The sequence below is a fragment of the Balaenoptera musculus genome, chromosome 8, assembly GCF_009873245.2.
Source record: "Balaenoptera musculus isolate JJ_BM4_2016_0621 chromosome 8, mBalMus1.pri.v3, whole genome shotgun sequence".
NCBI classification, from domain to species: domain Eukaryota; kingdom Metazoa; phylum Chordata; class Mammalia; order Artiodactyla; family Balaenopteridae; genus Balaenoptera; species Balaenoptera musculus.
Window position 1 is genome coordinate 94,473,928 of NC_045792.1, and position 26,916 is coordinate 94,500,843.

Consider the following 26,916-nt stretch of genomic DNA (forward strand, 5'->3'; position numbering starts at 1 on the left):
GCTTTTCTTTATGGTTCATTTATCCTTTTTAAGAGCCTTTGGTTTTAATTCCACGTGACCTGGCTGACTGCCTACTGACTTGAAAATTCAGGCCCTTCCCCTGGCTTAATGCCTGAGCCCCTTCCGGAAGCCAGGGCTCCATCAGCCACCAGGAGGGCCTAAGATGACAGGATTCTGGAAGTTCCCTTGTCCCTGCCCACCACCTGGAGCACAGGTGAACCCCAAGCCACTGCCCTGACTCTTCCAGTGATGGGAGTACTACTTTGGGGGACATTAGAGAAAGTCTCTAGTTTCCACCTGATTTTTCTTCTCAAGAATAAAGTTAAATCCCCAAGAGACCTTGCCCAAGAACGTTCACAGCAGCATTTCCTCTAACGGAAAAAAAAAAGGAAAAGAAATATCTAAACATACGTCAACAGGAGAATGGGACTGTGGTATATTCATGCAATGGAAAATAATACAGCAGCAAAAAAAATAAAGGAACTAGAGCTAAATAAATCTGCATGGATAAAGCTCAAAATTTTAATGTAGAGCAAAAATAATGTGATGCAATTTCAAATTAAAAACACGAAATATTCTATAGTGCTCAGGGTTTACATGTACAGGTAGTAAAAAGATAAAGAAAGGCTTGAGGTGAGTAACCCTAAATTCAGGATGGTGGTCTCCTGAGTGAAAGGCTGAGGGGATTTCAACTGTATTTGTCAAGTTTTATAAAACTTGGCAGGGGTTCATGTGTGTTTATCAAATTATTTTTTCTACATTTTATATGTCTAAAATATTAAGTAAAAGGGAATAAAAAACACCAGGCAGCTGACCCTGTCGGAAATTATTTATTTACCACTGCAAGATTTTTGCTCCAAAGTGTGACACCAGACATGTGACTACAATATCTCATGCGTCGTTTTGTGCTTCGGTTCATGATTGCAAAACAGACACACACTTAGAATTGACAACAGGAACACAGGCAGCAAAAACAAATCACAAGGACTAGGTCTCTCTTTTGGTGGTCCTCACCTCCATTTGGCTTAAACTGCCCAGGACTCCTTTACATCCCAAAGGAATTGCCCCTGAAGAACTGCTCTCCCAAATTGTTCTCTCTACATAGTTTTGTTTGTGGTGATTTGCCACTGAATCCACACCAAGAGTCACATCTCAGATTGAAATGGACAGATGCGTGCAAGGTCTTGATCAATAGGCACTCAACAAATATATACTGATTTGAGGCAAGGAGTGAGTTACAGATTAATGAGATTAGACTCCCAATTCTCTACCCCATCGCCATGTATCTATGACACAGCCAGATCACCTTGTGGGCGACAGCCCAGTCAGAGATGGTTTCTCACTTTATTTTCACCTCTGATTCATGCACTTCTTAGAAAATGCTCCCTGGCAAAGGACAAGGTGTTCCTTTCAAAAAAAAACATCAGATACGTTCACACAGACTCAATTACACTAATTTGGTAGTAAATTGCAAGTGTATCTGGTACAAGGTAAGCTGATGCAAAGATTAGTGAAGTTTTTTCATCTGGCAGTCTGATATCTCTGGGTAATTTAAAATTCACTGAGATGGAGTTTTGGTGGAAAAGCACAGCTTTTATAATCTCGTCTATCATTAATTACATTTACATAGTGAGCTATAAATTGTTATTAGGTGAATGGTAATACTCAGTGTCATGAATTTCTAGGCCAACTGCTGAGGTGCCTGATGACTTTACCATTGAGAACTCAGCTAGGACTCTGATTTTATGCCATTTACATAAAAATGTGTCTTTTCCTGCCTACTCCCCTATCCAGTCTTCATTCATTAATTCATTCAACAAATATTTATTGAGGGTGCATGAGCCAGTTCTATTCTAGGCATTTGGAATATACCAGTGAACACAACAGGCAAAAACCCCTGCAAAATCTGTCTCATTTCTATACAACCTTGTTAAGTGAGGTGATGGCTGACACCTAACATGTTAAGCAGTGACATTTGACTCCCATCAGAGGCAACTTTTAGTTTGGATTCTGGAAAACTAAACCTTTGAGATCCAAAGAAATGAATGCCTCATGATAGAATGACTGTGGGTGGAGTTGATATTCTGGGATCAGGGGCCCCATTAACTCACCTCAAACATCCTTTGGTGTGCCTGTAAGGCAGGTGAATGGACTTATAAGGAAGTAGAACCCACGTCTCCTGATTTTAAGTCTAGAATTCAGACTTTTTTAGATTGGAGTAGAAGATGTTACCAAGAAGAGAGTACTGGTCAGCTTACATAGGGAATGTTTTGTTCTGTTTCAGCATGCCAACCAAAAAAGGGAGACCAGAATGGTGAGAGGGATCTCAAAAACAGGTCGTAGGAAACCACTAACAAATGCCTTGCCTAAAAAAACTTGGCAGACGGTGGCCAGCCTTAATGGGAGAGATTTCCAGTTACGTGAAAGAATTTCCCATTTGAGAGGGATTAGATATTTTTCTGTTTCTTCAGGGGACAGGTCGAAATTATTTCTAAATGTTTTTCTACTTCTGTCCAGAAAGGGAAAATAACGACACAAAGTTGATATGTCTCTACCAGATTCTCAGGGAGAGACCAAGAATGATTTGACTTGTTAAAGGACTGAAGGAAAGGAATTCATTTTTAGGTCAGGGGCCTGGGTGACATCTGAAGGCCCAGAGTTTAGATGTCAGTATTAAAGAGTCCAAATGTAGAATCCATGGTTCTGGAAATGCCTGGGATGATTCTGGCACTTTCCGGGCATGGTCAGTTCCCAACATGAAGCTTAAAGATGATCTGCTGGTGGCCTTGGAGTTTGTCTCTAGCCAGGGATGCCTATAGCTCTCAAGTACAATTTCATCTATCACATCATTCACAGAGACAGAGCTGCCGTGTCACTAGTCCTATTTTATGGACGGTCAACAACAGAACCCAGGAATCCTGGTTCCCAGGCAAAGATTATAACCACTCAGCAAGGCTCATAATGTTATTAATGATGTGGACAGCTATTTGGAATAATTAGCTATTGATTTGAAACCTAGCTGCTCATTATTTACTAATGAAAGTGATAGGTCCTAAAAACAGAGGGACAGGGGCACATTTGCAAAAGACCTCATTTCCTTCTCTACCTCCACAGAGCCAGACTAAATTACTATGTGCCCCAAACTGAATTCCTCCTCAAGTGGCTGGTATGCTGAGAAGGGATGCGTTTGACTCAGAGGGTCACTTTGGTGATGCTGGTGGACGTGACAACCAGCATCCAATAACTAACGGGGGATCCCACCTATTCCTGGTCAGGGAAGGTCTCCCCAAGTATAACATAAACTGATTTCGAGATGAAACAATACAATTATTCAATAGAAAGCACAAAATTCAGTCCAAGAGCAGGATCTGAAAAGCACAGATGAAAACATTAAGAATTCAAATGATGACATTAAAAACGGAGGCTCCTAAATTTTATATCAACAATTGAGATGTCCACCATTGGCACCGGCAGCCCCAGGGTGTTGGGGGCCTGACGAGGACTGTGAAACCCTGTCTGGGATGTTGTAAAAGGGATCTCTCCAAGTGCGGTGCTCCAACCTTGGCATGCAAACTACTCTGTGTTTGTTAAAAATGCAGCCTCCTGGGGTTCAGCCAGGATTACGGATTCGGAATGTCTAAAACAGGGCCTGGGAATCTGCTGGTGATTCTTCACACACTAAGGTTTGAGAACTGCTGGGTTAGTTAGTGCCTTGGGTCAGTAGCACGATTTCATGCTGGCTAAGATTCCATCCACCCTGACAATCTCTAATTCTTATGAGATGATCCAGGATACATCATTTCTGTCATCCGTTTTGACACACTTATTTTTAAAAAGCCACATTCCTTGCATCCATTATTCCCCAGATTAAGCTTTCTCTGCATCTGGCCTGACCCCCACTGCAAAACCTGCACACAGACCGTATATGATAAGTGTCTCTTCAATAACACAGGTAAGCAAAACGCATTCCTCCTGACCCAAATGTCCCGTCTCCGCCCTGCCCTGCCTTGCTCGTTTTTAAGAAACAGGAGTGTGATGGGAGAGGAAGAGGGTCCTGGTCTTCGCACACACATCTGTCTTCTGGTGTCAGAATGCGAATGGGGCACAAGAGGAGGTCGCAGAGGACAGTGGGGCTGGGAGCGGGCTGTGCCCGAGGAGGGTGGCGGCCTGGGCGGCCGCCTACAGGTGCAGCTGGTGCCACATGGCGATCTGCCGGCGCGGATTCTTCAGCATCTCCTCCCAGTGGCTGCGTTCGGAGCCCGAGGCGTGCAGGCCCAGGCTGCAGCGCCCAAGCGGGCAGCTCTGCCCCTCGGCACCCTGGCCCAGCACGTCCAGCTCCACACTGGAGGCCCTCAGCAGGTCATCCGGCAGCTCAAACATGATCATCTCGTTCCACACGGGGTTGATCTTGTGCTTGGCGCGTTTTGTCTGCTTCTTCTTCAGCTTCCGAGCCTGGTGCTTCAAGGTCACCTTGACAGAGACATCTGGGGAGAAACAGGGGGACAGAGACAGAGAGAAGGGCCGAGAGTGAGCTTCTGGGGCGTGGTGGGGCCTGGGACGATATTCCCTCTTGGGGATGGAGAGACAGGGTCTCTGGCTCAAGATCTGCACTGAGGCACCCTCTCTACCACCCCTCCCCCCACCCCATGGGCCATGTATTCATTCAACAGCTATTAAATGCCCACCATATGGCAGACACTGATCTAGACATGGGGGTACGGCAAAAGCTCGTGCCTCAAGTGTGGAGAACAGACCATAGCACAATATATATGGCTGGTCATCAGGTGGCCCATGACAGGGTCACGCTAAGGTATAGCCAGGAAAGCTTGTCGTGAGCCCTTCCGAGTGCCTTCATGTCCCACATCAAACCAGGCCCAGGATGATGGCTCAGACGTCCTGCAGCTTGATTTTAAACTCAGACCAGAAACACTAAGCCATCCCTACGTCTTCACCCCCTTGGTTCTCCGTCCAAGCATTTTTGTCTGTTCCTAAGATAGTAGGTCTCCTACTGGTTGGTTGAGTTCTTCTCATCTGTTCTTTTGCAGGTTTTACTTGAGGATCCCGACCTCATGCGGAGGGTAAGGGCAGCCTGCCTTGACCCCCAGTAGAACTCTCCACCCCAGGAGACTGGCCAACAGGTCACTAGACAAGCTTTCTGGTAACATCATGAGGCTCAGGACTCAGATTGTGTTTTCATTAGTCAGGGTTTCCGAAGCAAATGTGAGAATAATTGTTACTCTGTATTTATTGCTCTAATTATCACCCCCAGGTGGTTAGTTTGTTATTTCAGCAGAGATATTTGAGAGATAAAGTGCTCAGCTGTAATTGTCCTGACAGGAGCTATAAAGATTAAAAAAAAAAGAGCAGGAGACACAGTATTGTCAGGAGGGGATGAGGAAAAAGCATTGAATTCTGACTTTTGGCTCAGGCATCTGTCAGCCAGACCAACTCTTCTGATTTCATTCGCCAAAAATCTCTTGCTCAAAGGTTCTGAATGCAGAGGCAATTCTTTATTTGTTTGCTGCTATAAATATCTATTTATTTATATCCTGCTCTGAGCCCTTGGCTCCGGGTCCAAGTATCATAGGACTGACCAATGCTGCTTTTCTGCTCTGACAGGAGAGGCTGTTTGGTCCTCAAGACTTGGGGCCTGTGCTGCGGTATCCAGAAGGAAAAGCCAAGGCTCCCAGAGTGTTGAGGAGATGTTTATTTGGGTATATGCACAGACGCCGCCTTAGCCTGTGCACCCACACGCTTTCTGCTGTCGCCCACACTCAGCCGGTGTGGGGATGGCAGGTTGGCAAAGGCTGGGAAGAGAGAGGAGCCTAGGGTGGGTGTGGGGAGTAGAGTGGCGGCTAGCTGAAACTGGAGAAGGAGAACCCTGGCTTCCCGACACCTGCCCGGAAGGTGGGTCCAGCCAGGTCTGGTTGACGAGGGCTGGGCTAAATTTTCCCTACAGCCCAGACACTCCACTCCCTGGCTACAGTCTGACCCTTGGCTTCCTATGACCCATGAGTAAGGCTGATTCTTCTCGTCATGGATCTGCAACGTAGGGAGCCCCAGCTAGCTCATTCCTGGGCCCCAGTGGGTGGGATCGGCCCAGGAGTGAATGGATGTGAATTTAGAGAAGTGAGTGTGTCCTTCCAAATTGGTGTGTACGTTTGGGGTGGAGGACACGGCTGAGGCTGACTCCACAAACGTACTGACGTTCCACATCCCTGCTCACCTGTGCCCACTGCCTCCCAGGTGCCACCCCCACCCCCCGCACCTATTCCTCGCAGTGGGAGGGGCCCTAGCTCCCCTCTCACACCTCACTCACCCTTCCCCAGGAGCTCCTTGGACTGATTAGCGTGGAGGTTCTTGGCCTTAATCAGCACCACTAGGAGGCGGTTGGCAGCCGGGAGGTAGCTGATGGAGAGAAGGACCTCTCCCGTTCCTGCAGACGCCTCCTGAAACAGAAGAGGGGATGGAGGAGGTGAGTCTCATTTAGGGATGCCTTCTGACCCCCTCACCATCGCTGAGGCTGGGATCACACTAGCCTCGTATCCAACGGGCATCCTAGAAACTATTTACCCATCAGTACTGCTTTCTCCACCCTCGCAGAAGGGAGGAAGGCACAGAGGAATTCTGTGTAGCATGTGTTTCAATACAAGTTTTTTTCATTTGCCACAAAACGTGATTTTCCAAATAGTTTATATTCAAATCCAACATATAAAACAGATCAAAGAGATGCCATTCAGGATGTGGCAGGGCCAGAGGGCCTGGACCCCCTCTCACCTTCATCACCCCCGCCCCCGGCTCCTGGGGCGACTGTATAGAGCCCTAGGGTTCTAGGGAGCAGAGTTTGAGAACCACTGCATTGACTCATCAGGTCCCTGGGGCAGCGGGCTGATGTAAGACATTACTCTGCTTGAAAAAATAATCCCTTCCAGGCCCTGCAGGGCTGAGAGAGTCAATAATGCGATGTACTAATGCTGAGCAGGGCCTGGCTTGGTCAACAGAATGGCCAACCGTGTCAACAAAAGGCCGGGCATACGAGGGGAGGTACCACACCAGAGACACTGGCAGTAACTGTGATTTGCAGGAGGTGCTGATGCCTCCGGGAAGCATCCAGCGTGTCCATCCCCCATCTGCAGCTTTACAGAGTGTCTCCACTGAAATTCCTACAAGAGTTTGCTTGGAATTTCAACAAATCCATTGAGGGACAAAAACGAGTGAAAGAGACACCACAGGAGGCAGGTCACAGCCCAACGGTAGTGCTAAGAGTATAGAATTGATTGTCTGGTTTCAGTTCCAATCTTACCATTTACTAGCTGTGTGACCTTAGGCAAGTTATTTCTCTTTCCAAAACTTCCATTTCCTCATCTGTAAAATGGGAACAATAATATCTCCACCCAATGGGGTTGTGAAAATTAAATGAGTAATTATTTAACGGCTTAGAACAGTGCCTGGCACACATGACAGCGTCTGTCCCCTTGCTTTGACGATTACCATTAGTTATCAAGGAAGGACAATCACTACTTCTTGAGATGATTAAGTGGGAACATTGTTTCTGGGTGAATGGGAGCCGGTCTCGGTTTAGGGAGTGAAGCTGGATGGAGTAGCTGGCCCGCCCTCTGCCGGGGTCACCCCTTTCATCCAGGAAACATGTCTTCAATAGGACCGCAACAATTCAACTAGCCCTAAGTGGCTAGTCATGTGATGGAATGATTCTGGGAGATGCCAGGAATTTGGTAATGGCATTAAGGGTAGCAGCTAACATTACACACTCTGTGCTGGGTGCAATTACAGTATCTATGCCCCGAGCCTTCACCCCCACAAAGCCATCCCCAGCACCTAGCACTCAGCTGACACACAATACCTATTTGTGAGAAGGAAGGGTGAGACATCCCATTTAATCTTGACAACAGGAGTAAGAGGGATACTGACCTGGTTCCCATTTTAAGCATAAGACCCTGATGCTCAGAGAGGGCACTTCACTGCCTGAGGTCATGTAGCCTGTAAGTGGCAAAACTGAGCCTTGAATGGGGGTCTGGTCTGATAGCAAAGCCCCAGTCCTAAACCTGTGGTCCTCCAGCATCCCCGGTAGACAGACCTCTCATTTCACACTAAAGGAACTGAGTTCAGGCATGTGTACTGAGGGGTGGCAGCTGAGCTGGGATGGGCACCAGCCTTCTGTTTCAAGATCACTTATTGGAGGTCCACAGTTGTTGGCCTGGGCTGTGGCCACAGGGTGACCAAGTGAGAGAGTCCTGGACCCATCAGCCCGTGAAGGGCTCATCACCTCTGTGTAGGGAGCCAACAGCCCCAGATGAGCCCAGCTGGCCGTGCCACAGCTGGAGAATTTTAACAGCATCTGCCCTCTCGGCTCTGCTGTTTGAAGTACCTGCTGACAAAAATAACCCTCTTTCTTCCTCCATCTTTCCTCTGTTTTTTCCCACACCCACCACCCCTGCATCTTTCTCTTGGGCTCTCAATGAATCATTCCAGCTGCCCTTGGAGTGGGTCACTCTGTGGTCCCTGGTGACGCACATGCCACTTTTGGCTGAGTGTCTTCTGGTGAGAACTGGGGCACCGCTGGCACCTCCTTTAACCCATTCTGACCAAGAGAAGAAAAACATGTGGGCTGCAGCAACTGATGGCTCCACCCACTTTGTTCAAATCAGCCGGCATCCTCCAGCTAGTGGGGGAAAGGGGCTCCCTAGCCTGGCCTTGGGGCTCTCTCATACACCGAGAGCCCCATCTCAGACTTCTGACTCCACGCTGCCCTCTGAGATTGTTCACATTCGTGGCAAGCAGGCCAGCGGTCCAAGTGGATGTGGGAGTACATTTGCGGAACAGTGACAGCTACCATGAGTGTGATGATTATTAGGATGGATGAGCCGTGAGGGCAGGTCTTTTGTCTTCATCACTGCTGTGTCCCCAGCTCCTGGCACTGTGCCTGGCACATGGTGGGAACTGGGCAAGGTATTTGTGGAATGAATGAATAACTTTTGTTCTTCTAGAGGAAAGGGTGGAAACAGGTTAGGTGCCTGGGATTTCTGCGCAGATAGGCTGCATTTCTACCATTTTGGAGCAGCACCAAACTCTCCAAAGCCCTGGGGTGGAGCCCCTCCATCTCCTGAGGAAGCTGGTTTACCAGCTGAATAAACCAAAGTGTCGGGTTCCTCTTTCCGGGGGGCCCAGGCTGTGATTCCACGCAAGTCCCAAATCACACACTAATTAGAGAGTGTGCTTGGGAACAGCCTGGGTCCAGCTGAGAGCGCCTGTCAGTGTTTATCAATTTTCTGAGGCTGGGAAAGAGAGGAAGATAAGGCGAAGAAGATATCACAGCAAAAAGTGGAGCAGGTGGGAGTGAAAGCGTACTCTCCCCTCCCTCGGAGCTCATCAGGAAAGGCGCCTGCTGACTGCGTCTCGTACACTGTCGCGCACTTACATCCCATGGCGGCAGGAGGACAACCCGGGATTTACAACCAGACTGACCTGGTCTCAAGGCCGAGCTTGCCAGGTCCCAGCTGGGCGACCCCACGCGGGTCACTGAGCTACTCTAAGCCTCAGTTCTCTTGCCTGTAAATACCATAGTCCTGGTGTCACTTCCGCCTGGTTGATTAAGGACAGAACTTAGGTAAAGTTCGAAGCATAGCAACTGATAGATGGTAAAAGCTCAAAAATTAGTGTCTTTGTTAGTATTTTTATTACTCCAGTCTGGGAGTCAGCAAACTTTTCCTGACCAGATAGTAACTATTTTAGGCTTTGTAGGTTATACAGTCTCCAGATAAGGCACTGACCAGCTGGTTGAGAGACTGGTCATCCAGAAGGTTCCCTCTAGGCACCATCATGGCAGACCCTTGGATGAGGCCTGGACCTGGGGGCTTAAATAGCCACACACTGTCCTGCAGCCCTGACCTTCCTTGACCCCCCTCACTGTCCTGGCCTGCGGGGAATGATGATTTGCTCTCCAAGGAACCTCTCTCTGAACAGCGAGGCATCGCAGCAGACGCTTGTTTCCCACTCACGGCTTCTGCAGCAGCAGAGGGGTGGGGAGAACCATCCCAGGCTACAACCAACACCCCCTAGCCCCGGTCACTCCTTCAAAGCCCAGCACAAGCACCACTGCACACCAGGCCTTTTAGGACTCCCCGTCAGAGCGCTTCAGTTAGGCCCCTCTTAGATGTCTTATGTCAGATATCATCATCGTCATAGCCAACATCACTGTCATCATTATCTGTTCCAACTTCTCCCTCTGGCCTGTACTTTCTGCGAGTCGAGGGGCTCTGCCCAGCGCTCCTCTCCCCTGCACCGCCTGGCCCACACTAGGTGCATGGGGAGTATGAATGGTTTTAAATGGGGATAATATTGTTAGCACCAGAGCCAATTCACTCACAATGCGATGTCTTCCATGATGGCGAGGCCAGGGGTGGGCGTGTGCATGGCAAGCTAGAAGCAAAACTAGACACCAGGAATCCCTAGTGCTGAGCTATCAGTCTGCTCCAGCCCTCCACCCTATTCAAGACTCCACCTTACTTTGATACCCCGCCTCCCTCTCCAGACCCCCGCCCCTAGCCTGGGAAGTTCTCTGAAGTTTGTTCCATGAGCACTGGCCCAGTCCTGCATCCCACGCGCCACTAACAGGTTTTACCTTTCCCGGGGAGAGGCAGCCCTACCTTAACTGAAGTCTTCAGCTCGCCCCACTGGGCGGCCCCCAGAGGCACCGACACCCCATCCAGGCCCAGGCACAGCTCCCCAGCCACACTGTGGCGAGAGAAGCGGTCGCAGGTCCTCAGGGTCAGTGTCAGGGTCGCTGTGGGGAGCTCCCCCTCTGCCAGGGGGAGCGCGAGGCCTTCCTCCCACGTGGTGTGCAGCTGCCGCTTCTTCAGGGCCGTCTGGGCCTCCACGGAGCCCATCCTGTTGGCCACGCTGCCCTGGATATAGCAGTCACAGCCTCCGTCATGGTCACTGGTCACAGCTGCAGCCGGGGAGAAAGCAGCCAGATGTAGGGCTTGTTGAGGACCAGGGGAAGGGAGAAGTAGGGCCCTGCTGTGAGCTGCAGAATCCGGCTTAGTTGTCATGACCTTGGGTGTCTGAAAGACCCCGCCGGGGCTGACGACACTGGCTTCGTGCAATTGCCTTTCAGTAAGACATTTAGAAATCGGAGATCCTCCTCATGACTCTGAGATTTCCCCAAGGCGCCAGGGCCCACAAACTGCTGATGATTTTCATCAGTCTTGCTGCTGATTCCATAATTCATTTGCTCTCTACATTAAATATTTACCACACAACTACCTGTGATATAAATCACTTGGCCGCTACCGCATGACTGCTGTTTTACATTCTGAACTTTGGTGTTTTTAAGGCTTCCCCGTGTGGAAATTTGCACCTGTGGAGCTTTTATGACTGGTTCCTCAATGATAATTTGAGAAGTGGTAGCTGGCATTACCCAGGCAGAGAAGATGAAGAACTGAGGCCGTGTGTCCTAACAGAAAGAGCCCTGCACTGAGCTTCAAGGGAACTGGGCTTAGTTCTGGCTCTGGCACCAGTTCGTTGGAGTGATCTTAGACAGGTCACCTGATGTTGCTAGACTTCAGTTTCCAAACTGTAAAATGGGACTACTGTGAAGCCCAAATGTAAGAAAGTATATGAAACACTAAAAAAAATCTTAAAAGAAGTAAAAACGAAAAACACTCCCTCAAAAAAATAAAATTAAGTACAAAAGTCCAATTTATCCTGTCCCCAGCTTCTAGCTTCCAGGAGCCACAGAGTAGTGCATTTTTTAGCCCCGATTCCTTTGCAAAGTCTTAGCTTTGTTTGCTGATGGTAAAGTGAATTGTCAGGGTAGGGAGACCAGGGACATCCTGACCCTGTAGGAAAGACTACCTGGTTCAAGGACTACAAAAGCCTTGCTGACCATTCAGAATACCCTCTGTGTCTAGCACAGGCCCTGTCCAATGTCAAAGGCATCTATGGCAGAGATGACTAGCTGTTCACCAAAACCCATTCCTTCTTTTAACTGGGCACCAGCTAGGACACATTTCCCAGCCTCCTTTGCAGTCAGTGGTCATGTGACCAAGTTCCAGCCAATGGGAAGTGAGCAGGCGTGATGCATACCTTACGTAGGATACAGCTTTTAAGGAACAGTTGTGCCCTCTCCCTGTTCTCCCCATCCTTCCACCTGCTTGATACAGATGACAAGGAGGCCTCAGTGGAAGGAGCCCGGTCCCTGAATCACTATTTGGAGGAAAGATGTCCACAAACCAGGAATCTCCACTTTGGACCGGTATACGAGAGAGAGGAAAAACCCCTGTGTGTCTCAGCATCACACATGTCAGGGTCTTGTTTGTTACAGAGTGCTAATCTAGTACCCAGTGCTACCTCCAGCCACAGATGCTCTGGGGAGACGAGCACATAGAAGGCCGTGAAAGTCAGCTAAGAACATACCTTCCAGGCGCGTCACAAGTAGTTCAGCCTTCTGCCTGTCGTAGTCTAGACGGTAGTGAAGTTTGGGAGCTTGGTTCCACCTGGCAGCCTTCTCTGGGTTCCAAGTCTCCATGACACAGACATCCTGCACCACACCTGTTAAGAAGGTCAAGCCATTACTCCCACCCACGCTGGGGTCCTGTTTTCCGGATCATGCCTTTTCCATCTCTGCCACAAATCCAAACCCAAAGCTTCCTAACTAGTTGCAAAACCATGGTGGCTGCACCAGGGGACCACCTGTGGTCCCGGGCATTACCTTTCAAGGGACCATCACAGCCCAGTGGGCAAGACACGGGCTTTGGCATCAGACGTGAGCTGTTACATAATAGTTATGGGACCCTGGACAAGTTACTTGACTTCTTTGAACCTCAGTTTCCTCATCTTTACAATGGGCATGATAGCGGTTCCTTCTTCCTGGAGTTCCTGTGAGCATTAAGTGAAATAAACTGAGAAAAGTACTTAGCCCAGGGCCTGGCCCCTGGTGAGCTTTCAGTAGGCGAAACTGTCACAGACCGTGTGGTCCTGATCATCCTGTTTCAAGCAAATCATTCCCCAGCCCATCTCCAGCTCCATCTCTCTCACAGAGTCCAATCCCTGCTCCCCAGGAGCTCATGGCTGGAAATAAATGTCAGAGAATCAGTCAGGCAGGAGTAGATACTGGAGGGCAAGGTTGGAGATAGTGGATTTGACTTTAGTGCATGTTCAGTAAATACTTGCTGAATGAATGAATTTAATTCAGAAGTTCTGAAAACTACAAATATTGCTCACTCAGCCCCTCACTTGGACAGGAGCCAAACATCTGGAAGGTTCTCATTGGTCAAGCAGCTAATGAGAATGAAAGGACTCAGCAGCTAAGGAGACTCCACTTGTAGCAAATTGGAATTTAACATTTTTTTTGATTTTCAGGACTAATTTAAAGGGCAGAAATATAAAGGAGTATTTAATTTCCAAAACGGTTCATTATTGGGTTCCTGCAAGTAGTGAAGAATCTCCCTGGTGCGTCTAAGCAAGGAATGGGTTGACCAGGATGTGAGCAGCAATGTGTGAAGCCAAACACACACACACCCAGGACCCGGGTGGCTTCCAAGGGCAGCACATGGACAGTGTCAGAGGGGGCTTGCCTGGCACCCAGAGCTCTCGGGTCTCAGACTGCTTCAGCCTTCAGAATCAAAACCAAACCGAGACCAAACCCAACCCAGCACCCCTGGGAAATGCAGAAGCAGATTCAGCTTCAAAAATCAGGACCCCGTATATGTATAACTGATTCACTGTGCTGTACAGCAGGAAATAACACAACGTTGTAAATCAACTATACTTCAATAAAAATTAAAAAAAAAAAAGAATCGGGACCCTGAGCTCTAAAAGGGGCTGATGCGGATCATCGATGGTGGGAGTAGACTGAGTTGCGCACGTCATGGGGACAGTGTCTAATCTGGCGTCCTCTCTCTCTGCACACCGTGGCCTCTGGTCAGTATTTGCTGAACCAATCAGCTCTTAGATTTCAGTGGAATCAGAACGTGGTTGTTGCCTTCCGTGGTGGGGAAAGGAATGAGGAACCAGAAAGAGAAAACAAATGGATGTGTTCTGAATTCTTCAAAGTTTCAGACTCTGAAGTACTCTGCTGCTGTCCTTGGTGGAGAGTGTCCAAGCCTGGCTTCATCCCAGCCTTGAGAAATCTGGGGCTCCCAAGAAAGAGGAGCCCCCCTGTGATTCTGTTTCTGATTCTGATTACCACTCCCAAGGGTCCTCATGCAAATTGTTCCCCACCCTCCAAGCTTAAGCTCTCAACGCCTCAATGGGTTTATTTTAAAATGTGAGCTGGCAAACCTGGAGGCTAAAAGCCAACCAGGATTTGTTCCTGCCACCAGCACTACCCGTATTTGTTCTCGAAGAAACGCCAGCAGAATCACCGTGGTTCTGGGCTGGGTTGGTAGGGGGCACCTGTTCACTGGTCAGCGTGGTGCTGGACCCAGACCAGAAGATGCCTTAGGAGCCAGTTACGCTGCTTCTGTTTGCACCATCTCCCTCTCCAACCACACAAAACAAAACCCCAAACCATGTAACAATCCGTTCTCCTGGCTGGATTTTTTGTCTCCTTATAAAAGTCTGCATGCTCCCTTGGGTTAGGCACTGTCTCTGTTTCCATATCTGCCCCAGCGTCCAGCATAGCGCTGTACACAGAAAGGTGTTACATTCTTGATGTTGATGCTGATGAGAAGGAGAATAGAGATGATAATAATGATGATGTTTTGATTACATCCTTGGGCCAGGCTCTGAGTTAAACACTTTCTATGCATTATTATGTTTACACTTTACAACAACCCTACTGGGCAGGTGATAGTATGATCCCATTTTATATACGAGGAAATTGAGGCCCCCAAAAGATTAGCAACGTGACCAGGGTCACACAATGGGTATATAAAAGGGGAGAAATTAAACCCATGACTCTGAAGCCCGTAGTTTGACCGCAGCTCTTTAGCCCCTCTCTATAGTGGTGCCCACGTCTTGAAAGGGACTCTCCATTTCCCAGTGGAAAGTTGGAGGCCTTGGGGAGACGCAATGTGGGAACATGCAGGGAATAAAGGGCTAAAGGGCTGTCATTCCAAGGTGCTGTGCCCACTGCTTGCCCAGTGTCCAATGCCACGGACACTGGGGCTGGCCATGCCCACCATCTACAGAGATGTTTTCACCCCTCGCTCAGTACTGCCCACGGAAGAGTGGGGGGTAGAGATCCCTACCATTCTGAGGAAGGACCAACAGCTCTTCTGTGACCTGCCTCTTCAGGCGGCTGTCATTCGGGACCTGGGGGCTGGCAGGTGCAGCGGGCTCCTCTGTGGTCCCCAGCGTGTAGTCAGCGTAGTTGATGACCTCGGGGGCCGTCACAGCCGGCCTGGGGCCATAGATGTCTGGGAACTTGAGGAGGGCCCGGGGCTGAACGGGCTCTGTGGACTTTTTGACGTTGAACTGCACACACAAATCACTCTGATTAGTCCACGAGAGGATCTCCTGCCTGTTCCCACCCACAGAAATGACAGTAGATGACCTGAGCTTTCAGGGGAGGCAGAGGGAGGGCTGTGGTTGCTTTCTGCTCTGAGGACCATGACTTGGGAAGGCAAAACGTCATCTCCAAGCACAGCAGAATCCCCAACATCATGACTCACGCCAGGGCCCGCTGAGATGTCAGCCCTGTTCGTCCATCCCCCGTGCATCCATCCCCTGTGTACCCTACAGCTGTGCCCGCAGGTGTTCCCCAGGCCTATCACGGTGGTCTTCCCTCCACTGCTCTCATCTGTGCACCCTGCCTCTCTGTTTTCTCTCCTCCTAGTCTTTCTCTCTTATTCCTCCTCCCCCACCCCTTCTCCACCCAATGGCTCAGAAAAGTCTGTGGTCCCACAGACATTTGCAAGGCATCCAAGCTCCTTGCAGTGACCTGTAAGTGCTCGGCCAGCCTGGCCGTGCTCATCTTTCTGGCACTGCCCCCAAACCCCTTTCCAGCCACTGAGCGACCTGCTTCTCAAACAGGCTGAACTCTTTCTGGGTCTGGCTTCTGGCCCCCAATTCCTCCCCGCAAACCACTCACCCCCACCTCCACCAGCTCTAAATTAAGTCCCTCCTCCAAGCCTGTCCCTCCTTATCACCACATCCAGCGCTTTGCTTTACAGCGTCTCTCTCACCCTGTATTGTTTTCACCATAGCCTGACCTGTTTGTGGTCAGTCTCTCCCACTAGTATGTGAGCTCCATAAGCACAGGGATTATGTCTTGTCTTGCTCCTGCAGTGTCTGTTCACAGGGAGCACACAATACATACTTGTGGCTAGGGCTGCCATGTTCAGTTGTGTGTTTTGTGCACTGCACAAAGATGTCTGGAGGAGGAGCAAGTGGGGGCTGAAATGCAATTTGTGCACCCCTTGCCCAGCTATGTGCCCTGGGGTAGGGCTGAGTCCACCTGGAGGAAAGCGCGTCTTTTCTTTACACAAAGACCCACCTGCTTGTCAAGTCTTAAGTAAGCAAGACTGCCTCGTACAGGAGTGGAATCTTCTATCTTTGTCTCCACTGGGGACTGAGAATTCTCCTACTTGAGGGATTCAAAGTTATTTAACAGGCAGCAATACTGGGGACCTGCCCAGTCCCCAGGAAATTGGGGGTGGACAACCAGATCTAGAGCTTGAGATGCTGGCACACTGGGTGGGCAGCCCACATAACAGCCCTCAGTTTGAGGCAGGTAACAACCCACAGCAGAGCCCCCAAGGAGCTGCCTGCCCTCCACGCTGTCCTCCTGCCCCTCCGCTCTCTGCGGCTGTTGGAGGGACTGGCCAGGCATGAAGGCTGCTCTACCCAGTGGCAGGAGTGACTGAGAGGCTGGGAAGTGTGTGCAGTCCTGGAGGGGGGTGGTGGTTACACTGTTTCAAAGTTCAGGTTTAGTGTGTTTGCACTCTGTACATTTCACCACCCCAGGACAACTCCTGGACATTCTGCCCTGGTTGAGACTCTGTCCCCAGCCGTTCCTGAAGGAGGCTGGAACTTGATGACAGGAGCATTCCTAACTATCCTCATTGACTGGACAATGGATGGAGAGTCCATGAGAAGGTGCGAAAGGGGTGCGAAGCAAGAGCCAGCCTCTTCTGAACACCCACTTCCTGCGGGTACCCTGAGGGCTGCAGCCCCTGCATTGCCTCAAGTACCCTTCAGAACTCCCTAAGGGGCTTAGGGAGGATAAAACACTTCATTCTTCGCTTGGAAACACTGCCCAGTAGGCTATAATGCAGCCCAAGCTAGGACACCTCTATCCTGATCTCTGCTGAGTGCACCTGGCACGCATGAGCTCGAAAAGCACTTCCGACTTCAATGGACCAAGGTTGCCCTGGACCAGTCAGTGCGGGCAGTGACAAGATCAAGCCTAGACCAGCCTGGCCCCCAAGCCCACTGCCCCAGTGGCTCCCAACCTTTCTTCTGCCTTCAAGCCTTTGCCAGGCAGCACCCACCCTTCAGAGACGCTTGTCATTATTACACATTTCGACTAGGCACCCTGGGAGGAGACGTATGATTTGCAAAGTCAGGCCCCCTTTGCACCTCCACCACATTGAGAGTGTCACTGGGCATCCAGGGGCCTGGCTTCTGGTACTGACCCAACCGTCTGAGCTTGAGTGACTTTTGGCAGGTCATTTCACCTCTGAGTTATCACTCAAGAGACAGGTGATTTCAAGGCTTGTTTCACTCCCACAAGCCGAGCTACAGAGGTGGGAGACGCTGTTCTTTATTTGCCGGTACAGGTGATTTGGGGAGACAATCACAAACAGGAGAGTAAATAAGAGTATATTTGACAGTTTGGGACTGCCATACAGAAGCAGGCAGCAGACAGCCTGTGTAAATAAAAGGCCATGAAGAACCTAGTGGCAAGACGGGAATAAAGACACAGACCTACTAGAGAATGCACTTGAGGATATGGGGAGGGGGACAGGTGAGATGTGACAGGGTGAGAGAGTGGCATGGACATATATACACTACCAAATGTAAAATAGATAGCTAGTGGGAAGCAGCCGCATAGCACAGGGAGATCAGCTGGGTGCTTTGTGACCACCTAGAAGGGTGGGATAGGGAGGGTGGGAGGGAGGGAGACGCAAGAGGGAAGAGATATGGGAACATATGTATATGTAAAACTGATTCACTTTGTTATAAAGCAGAAACTAACACACCATTGTAAAGCAATTATACTTCAATAAAGATGTTAAAAAAAAAAAATCTAAGGACTTTTGACCAAAAATTAAAATGTTCTAAAATTATTTTATAAATCAAATTAAAATAATTTAACATTTGAATTCAAATGTATTTAATGCTCCCAGGAAAGGAAAACTAATAAATTGTTTTGTGATTTAGGGTTTAAAAAAAAAAAAAAAAAACAGGTGGGAGAGAGCAGACGACACCTGCAGGGGGCAGGCAGAGGAGTCCTGGAGGTCAAGGAGGAGCCAGGGCGTGAGATAGACCTTGAAGGAGAGGGGGTCTGGAAGGCAGAGGGAGGGCTGGGGAGGAAGGCTGGGCCCCGGGAGGAGACACACAGAGCAATGACCGATGTCCCCATGTCTTCTTGTCCTCCACAAAGTGGTGCTTGCCTCTAATATTTCATCTGAGTTATGCTAATTATGCTATTTCACAATAAAGAAGCAGAGAATGGAGGAAGTTCAAGGTCATACAACTGATGAACAGTATATAATCAAGCCTCCAGATATTTTTCACTTCCAATTTGTGTCATTTCCACTGCCTTGCAGCTGTTTTTCAAAAAAATAAGTCCTTGTTTGTTTTGGATGCTGGATTCTAAGTGGCAACTGCAGCATCGCGGGGTTCGGGCTGCTAAGACTCCCTCCTTTGCGGAAGCTTCCCACAGGCCACTGGACCACATCCTCTTCTCAGAGTCACCCTGTTCTGTCACTTGTGGCCAGAACTGAGGCTCTTGGGCTGGTCTAGGGAACACTTTTACATTTACACTTGGTTTCATCTCAGTTCAATCATTTTAGAAAAGGGCTATGTTGATTAATTCCCAGTTTGATCAAATTTGGCTGACTTTTCATTTTTAATAGGGAAATAATCACTGGGCTCAGTTTTGAGTGCGGTCCAGTCTGTGTCACCTCAAGTCTCTGCAGAGCCTGAGTTCGAATTCCTCCCTACACAGTGGGTCTCACTTTGTGTGCCCCTGAGAACCTCAGGAGCCTGCAACGGGCTAGGCTTTTCTTGGGTGTCCGTCAATATCCATTCCCTGCTCCCTCTACCTTCCCTCCAGGCTTTCTGGGTCCCACCCCAGCTCTGGGGCAAGGGTGGGGAGGGGGGTTCTCTTTGGTCTGATTCTATTCATTCTTGGCATCATCTTGGGAACTGTTTCTGCCCTGGGGAAGCCACCCCAGACAGAATGAAAGGACTTGCTTTCCGCGGCACTAGAAGAGGTTCTCTCCCCTGCTGAATAGGAGGTATGTGGCCCTGCCTCGTGACAGCAAGGTGAGCCAGTCTTAGAACAGAGCTGACAAGGTGGACCACAGAGTAGAGAGGCAGAAGGAAGCTATGTCTTTGATGACAGTGTCATTAAACCACCGACTCAACTGAGCCTGAAAGCTGTCCTACCTTTGTACTTCTGGTTACATGAATAATGTTGTTCTTATTGTTGAAGCCCGTTTGGATTGGGGTCTTTGTGAATTGCAGCCAAAAGCATACTGAACTGATGCAATGCATATTTTATCGAGCATCACAGGAGATCATGACCTTGGTGTAGAGAAACTCTACCGTAAGGCTCAAACATCTCCCTGAGCCCCTCTGCATCCAGCCAAAGGCATCCTCTTTTACTGTTTATCTTTGTCCTGCCTTGGTAAGATCCTGTACGGCAATGGCTGCCTTTAGTGGAGAATGATTTATAGCCCTTGACCAGGCGAGAAGCAGAGTCTGCTGACCACTACATGAGCCTCTCCAAGTAGTGAAAGCAGCAGCTGATTACCTATCTCGTTCCCTTGTACAATCTTATTTGTTGCGTTTCAAAACCCTGGTTCCACCACGTCTTTCAAGTGCATCTATGTTTCCACGTAAATAGCTTAAACTTCAATGCCCAAGAAGCAGAAAAGAGGTTTGGGACTTGAGGGAGGGAGCCTGGGAAGGGATTATAGGTGGAGCGGATGAATGCCTGGGAGGAAGGAGGTGCTCAGCAGGGCAAACCCCATGGGAGGACCTGAGTTCAAGCCTTACACCGCCGATGTAGGAGGGGCAAGATTTCAAAGTGGGATTCTCTTTCTAAATGCCCCTTGAACCCAGAAAAGAAGGTCTGGAAATAGAGATGCAGGATGAATCAGGGAAGGTTTCCAGGGGAGGCAAGCGTTCAACGACTAGGGAATGCCCAGCTGTGCTCGGCACTGCAGGTACAGAGATGGGAGAGACACCCTCATTGGAGCATCAGCCCCTTCTGATTTGTATCCTTGGCTTCTCCCTCCTCACCTGTCTCTGGGGCCATGAGCCACTTGCTCCTCCCCACGTGGCCAGCTCTGCGTGGACACCGACCGGCTTCACATAGGCACAGCCCCAAAGTGTCTTATGTCTCACCCGTGCCACACTCCTCTTGCACCTGCCCTGGGCTTCTCTGTGGCTGCTGAGGTGTGAGACACCCAAGGACACTCTGGGTCCACCCAAGGGCAACCCGGATGTGTCAAGAGTTAAAACTCCGTGGGGGGAGTTCGACCACTGTGGGCTCCTCCCTTCTTCCTCGCTACTCCTCCCAAACAGTTCAGTGACATTTCAGAAGATGACACCTCGAGATCCAGCAGTCGCCCTTGACACCAGCTGGTAGCCGGCTCAGTAACGCTCCCTGTGCGTGCCCCCTCCTCCTCTCCTCCCTCCTGCATCCCTGGATGGCACTTGCTGATGAAGAAAAGCCCGGAGGCCTCTGGCAGGCTCAGCTTTCCTGTCATCCAGGCTAAGACAGATGGTATGGGTGGGGAGGGACAAACCTTCATTTAATGAACAGGTATTTATTGATGCCCTACGACAGGCCAGGTCCTACGCTAAGTGTTAGGAACATCGAAGTGAACAAGACAGATGCTGTCCTTTTTTATGGGGCTTATGTTGATAAAAAGGAAATTAATTATGTAGTTAATGACCTGTAAACAAACGTTTAACCTTACTAAAGATGTTAGGTGACCCCTTTTGTGACATGATTAATTTTTTCACCTAAAGACTGTTTATTAATTCAGGTTTTCACTCTGGGGCATACATCTTAAAGCATCACAGCATCCAGGAAGTTACGGGTGGGGGAAACAGTCCCAACTGGAAATGGAAACGGATGGCTTTGCCCTTTTTACTTGAACTTTAAAAAAAGAGATGGCAGAGTAAGAGAGAGTTGAACATAGAGTTTTCAGATGAGGCCAAACACGGGCCATTGTGGCCGGGGTCTGAAGCTCAGCACGGCAAAGTCCCCCTCAGAGGGGAGCTGGGTCAGAGGACAGGGACCTGCCAGCCTCTGTCACTCTGGGCTCTGGCACTGGTAATTATGCACTCTAACATGAGTACAAGAGTTTGCAATACAGCCTTGTGGTCAGACTTCACGCTCTAAAACAAGACAGCTTGGGTGGAGTCCAGGCTCCGCCAGCTACTCACTGTGTGATCTTGGGTCTGATTAATTAACCTCTCTGTGCCCCTGGTGTCTTCATCTATAAAAGAGGGTGTTAATAATAGTATCTATCTCCTGAGGTTGGATTGAGGAGTAGAAAAGACAACTGGGTGTAAGCTCTTAGCACAGAGGCTGGCATGGCAAGCCCTTGGCAAATGTTGGAAATACTTATTTGACCCTGGAGTCTATGTAAAGTTTTTGATTTATGCATTGGAGCCAGTGTCTATTTTCTTTTTCATATTTTTTAGCACAAAAGAATATATATATTCTTTTTCATATTTTTCCCATTATGGTTTATTATAAGATATTGAATATAGTTCCCTGTGCTATACAGTAGAACCGTGTTGTTTATCTATTTCATATATTGTAGTTTGTATCTGCTAATTCCCAACTCCCAATTTATCTCTCCCCCAACCCCCTTTCCCCTTTGGTAACCATAAATTTGCTTTCTATGTCTGTGAGTCTGTTTCTGTTTTGTAAAAAAGTTCATTTGTATCCTATTTTAGATTCCACATATAAGGGATATCATATGGTATTTGTCTTTCTCTTTCTGACTTAACTTCACTTAGTATGATAATCTCTAGGTCCATCCATGTTGCTGCAAATGGCATGATTTCATTCTTTTTTATGGCTGAGTAGTATTCCATTGTATATATGCACCACATCTTCTTTATCCATTCATCTGTTGATGGACATTTAGGTTGCTTCCATGTCTTAGCCATTGTAAATAACAACTGGTAGCTTCTTAAAAGTTAAACATATATCTACCCTATGACCCAACAATTCCACTCCTAGGTATTTTTCCAAAGAAGATGAAAATATATGTTGACAAAAAGACTTATACACTAATACTGATAGTAACTTTAGTCATACTAGCCAAAACCAGAAAACAGCCCAAGTGTCCATCAACAGGGGAATGGGTAGGTACATTGTGGCATATTCTTACAATGGTATACTCCTTAACAGTAAAGAAAGGAATTGTGAATATACTCAACAATGGGGAAAAATTGCAAAAACATGGTAAACAAAAGAAGGCATAGTACATAAGCATCTATACTGTGTGATTCCATTTATATCAGTGGTTCTCAACTCGGGACACTTGCAATGTCTGGAGACATTCTTGCTTGTCACAGCTGGGGGTGGAGGTTGCTATGAGGTAGAGGCCAGATGCTGCTAGCCATCACCCTGCAATGCACAGGACAGCTCCCCACAGCAAAGCATTATCTCACCCCAATGTAAATAGCGCCATGATTGAGAAACACTGATGTAGATGAAGTTCTAGGACAGGTGAAACTAATGAATGGTGATAGAAATCAGAACAGTGGTTCTGATTGCTACTGGGGAGAACTGAGTGGTAAGAGGCATGGTAGAAGTGTGGGTTACAGCCTAGAGGATAGATTTGTCAAAATTGATCAAACTAGTGACTTGGGATGTGTGCATTTCACTATATGACAACAGTACCTCAATAAAATTTAGATAGAGATACACACACACACACACAAACACACGCCTCTTGCCCACCTGCTGAATTAGGCTTTCTGGGGTTGGCATAAGAATCTGAATGTTGAGTGAGTGTCCCAAGTGATTCCTACACATGGCCAGCCCAGAACCTGCCTGTGGACCTGCAGTTAGGATCCACTGGTCTCTGGGTCAGTGTTTCTCAAACTTTCCTTCCAAAGCAGCACCAGAGGCAGACGAAGGTAACGCATACTCCAGAGAATGGGAAGTCTTGTGGAGTAATTGGGATTCTTTCTTGAAATCTCCAGTTCTATCATCAAGTTCATGTGACTTTTTGTATTTGACTCCATATGATTGTTTTAGTATTAAGGTATTTTAGATTACCATCAGTACACAAAAGTTTCGCTTATTTATTTTGTGACTTGGGATATTTTGCAGGACAGTGGCTAGTACCACATTCCCTCTGCTCCCCAACACACACACACACACACACACACACACATGCGTGCCCTAGTGGAGAAGCAGGGCTCTTTCTTCCTATGTTGGACAACATACAATAAATCAAGCTAGAAGTTAACTGAGAGAAACAGTCATTTTGCTTCCAGGGAAGGACCAACTCCCAGAGTCTGTGTGAACAACCATCTGTCCAAATTTTCATTCCAACTGTATAGATAACTCCTCTGAAGAGAATTTGAGGTGCAGCTATAGAAGCTCTTAACAACCCAAAGCCTTGATCCTCTCTGCCCATTCCCTCCGTGGAGCATCCTTGCACGCGCCTACAACTGATTGAACCTTCTTGGCTAGCAGGACGCTTGTTCATGACCTTGTATTAGTCAGGGAAGACCACCTGCTATGTAACAAACAATCCCCAACCTCAGTGGCTGAACACAATAAAAGCTGAATTCTCTCAGTTTTAAAGGGTCTGCTGGCTGTTCTCCAAACTCAGAGTCCTCCCAGCCTCTCCCATCTTGTGGTTCTGCCCACCTGTGCCCTGTACTGTTCCAATATGAGCTCACTGAATCCTCATAATAACCCTATCAGGAAGTGCTGCTATGATCAATCCCATTTTACAGGTCAGGATGCACAGCCAGCTAGTGAGTAGTAGAGGAAAGCTTCAAACCCAGGCTGGCTCTCTCCAGAGTCCTCTGTTTACATGCTCTGTCTTGCTTCCAGCCCTTTCCCACCTCCTCATATTTGTAGTCATCCTTTACTGTTCACCCATGCTTTGTGCCCCTTAGACTGTTGCTTGGGCCACCCCTTACTCTGCCCCTGCATGCCCTTTAGTCAGAGGAACAGAGTTGAAGTGCTGGTTCCACACTTTGATGTGTAGAAATTTCATCTGGGAGAATGTAAAAATCAGATTCCCAAGTGCCTCCCTTGCCTTGACTCAGAGGTCTTAGGTGGATCCTAAAGAATCTGTGTGTCTAAGAAGCTCCCTAGGGTGACTGTGACACAGGTGGTCCCTGAGGCTCACGTGGGAACGCCCTGGTTTGGGGGAGGTCCTAGAACGCCAGGCAGGGTAGATGGAGAAACGTCCTCTTGTGTGGTGAGCTGCTCACAGGCACGACCTCCCTCTGTCACGTCCTCTTGGCTCCCCACAAACAGTTCAGTGATGATTGATGGAATCAATGCTTGGATGGCTGGTGAAGGAGGGTGGGTGGTGGGGGGATTAGTATAATAATAATCACTATGATGGAGACCAGCGAAACACGAGACAGAGTGCGTAGAAGCACATCAAACTTTGCCCGGGGAAGGGACAGGGTGGGGTGGGGTGTATAATGGGAGGAGAATTTCATAACGATTCAGAGACTCTGACTTTTGGTTGCTGCCCCCCCAGCCCCGCCCCGAAGCCCGGGCAGCAGTTTGACAAGTGCAGAAGTGGGGGAAGGGCTTTCTGGGTCAAGGCAGCAGCATGAAAGTCTGCAGTGTGTTCAGAGAACAGTGGGTACCAACAAAGCTTAAAGCCCTACGAGAAAAGGAGGGGCAATGAGTGTTGCCATTATCCCCATTCTTCTGGAGGACACAGAATTCAAACGCAGATTTCAAAAACAATAATTCCACAGGGCTGGAAACCACACAATGTCAAGATTCCACCCAGAGAATCTTGTAAGTGGTGCTGCATTGACTCCATCAGTTACATCACAAAGCCTGAAAGGGCAATATGGCCACCATCTCTCTACCACTTCCTCTGCACCAGACGCTCTGCAAAGCGCAACAGACTTTACTGCATTTGACCCTCACACAACCCTAGAGATAAGTGCCTACTGTTTTCTCTTTTCTATACCCTAGTGTTAATAAATAAAAATAACTTAATTCCTTTCTCTACAGAGGAGGAAGTTGAGATTCAGAGACATTGAAACTTGTCCAGGATCCCACAGCTAATGTATGACAGCTCTAGGCTTGGACCACGAGTCCACCACGAAGCCAGTGCTGCTAAATGACATTTCGCAACATGGTTCCCTGTGGACTATGTCTCTGGATACCAACCATAAACTGGTAAAAATGGAAACGTCCAGATCATTGCATTTGATGTGCTGTCACATCTCACATCATTAGATTGATGACCCCATGCCCCTCCCCACCTGGTTGCTGTTGTAATGACCCGCCTGGGTGTTCGGGCCTCAACCTTGTTCCTGCTCTCAGTTCTGAATCTGGGTTTGACATTCCTTTTGCAGAAAATGTGTTTCACTTGTGACCTGAGCCACGACAAGGTCAAGACTATGCTATAACCTCATCAACACTCGTCAGAAACATTGTTTCAAAGCTAGGTTATTTGAAAAGGGCACAGAAAACTCTCCTGGTCAGTAAACTGGGGCTCAAACCCAGCCTTCCCTCCCCATCTATCCATCCTTATCCTCCCATCTCCAGCTATCATAGCACGGCTATGGGTTATCATAGTTGACAATGGGTTTCATCTCTGAGCCAAGTCCCTCAACCAGCCTTTAACTTTTAAAATTCCACTGTCCCCTCCACTGTGTTGGTTCACTAGAGACTTTTAAAAAGTCTTTCTTTAAACTGAGTCCATGTGTAGGAGGGGAATCTCAGCCCTGTTTCATCATCAGTTTGGATAAGATGGGAACACACATGCTTACTTGGTATTGGTCTCGGTGGTCTTAAGCAACAGTGTCCGTTTGGATACTTTAGATTTTTTTCTCAGTTTCTGATTTATGGGAGCCATGTTTTTAATGTAAGACAGGCAGTTTGGTATTAAAGGTTGGAAAATGTGGTTATATACCCTCTTGACATTGAATTCAGGATCTTGTTCCAGAATAGTTACAGGATTTCTTGATTCTATGATGCTTGGATAACTGATGAAACCATTGACAAAAGCAACAATTTCCAACCTTGTTATTATGCCAGTATACTACATATGATGGCTGAAGTACTGAAATTTGATAGTTTTTGACTCATTTAAAAAATTGATTAGAGCACATTCAGGGTTTTTCCTATAACAATACCTTTCACACATTTGTGTTCTAATACGCTTTTCTGAGTGGGAGAGAAAGGAGATGAATTCTGCAGAACCCGTCAAGTATGTGAATAGCACCCATCAAAGGTGATGCAGCTCAGAAAAAATGTGCAGAAAACCACTAATTGAAGACTTCCTTCCACTCATGTGTAGACATTTGGAAAGCACATCAATTTCTAACCCAGTGGTATAAAAAACTGCCAAGTTGTAAAACAAGGCTTCAAAACAGGACAGTGATTGTTTAACTAGATTCTCCTTATATTTTGGTTTTAAGCCAAAACCCTCCAACTAATCAACCTTCAGATTTCTGCCCAAACAGAAATCAGCACACACTTGTTGCCTGCTAACTATGTAGTCAACCATCCTACGTACCACGGAATAA

At 48.1% G+C, this 26,916-nt stretch overlaps 1 protein-coding gene across 1 annotated transcript in view; it reads right to left on the reverse strand.

Annotated features, from left to right (window-relative positions):
* Positions 1–814: 814 nt before the first annotated feature.
* SYT13 (synaptotagmin 13) overlaps positions 815–26,916 on the reverse strand; it is a 42,680-nt gene continuing 16,578 nt past the window's right edge. The window contains exons 2-6 of the mRNA XM_036859271.1: positions 15,213–15,438; positions 12,436–12,570; positions 10,665–10,966; positions 6,320–6,449; positions 815–4,484 (exon numbers count right to left, since the gene is read on the reverse strand). Of these exons, the coding sequence (XP_036715166.1) occupies positions 4,180–4,484; positions 6,320–6,449; positions 10,665–10,966; positions 12,436–12,570; positions 15,213–15,438 (1,098 nt within the window). The 3' untranslated portion in view covers positions 815–4,179. The remainder of the gene's footprint in view (positions 4,485–6,319; positions 6,450–10,664; positions 10,967–12,435; positions 12,571–15,212; positions 15,439–26,916) is intronic.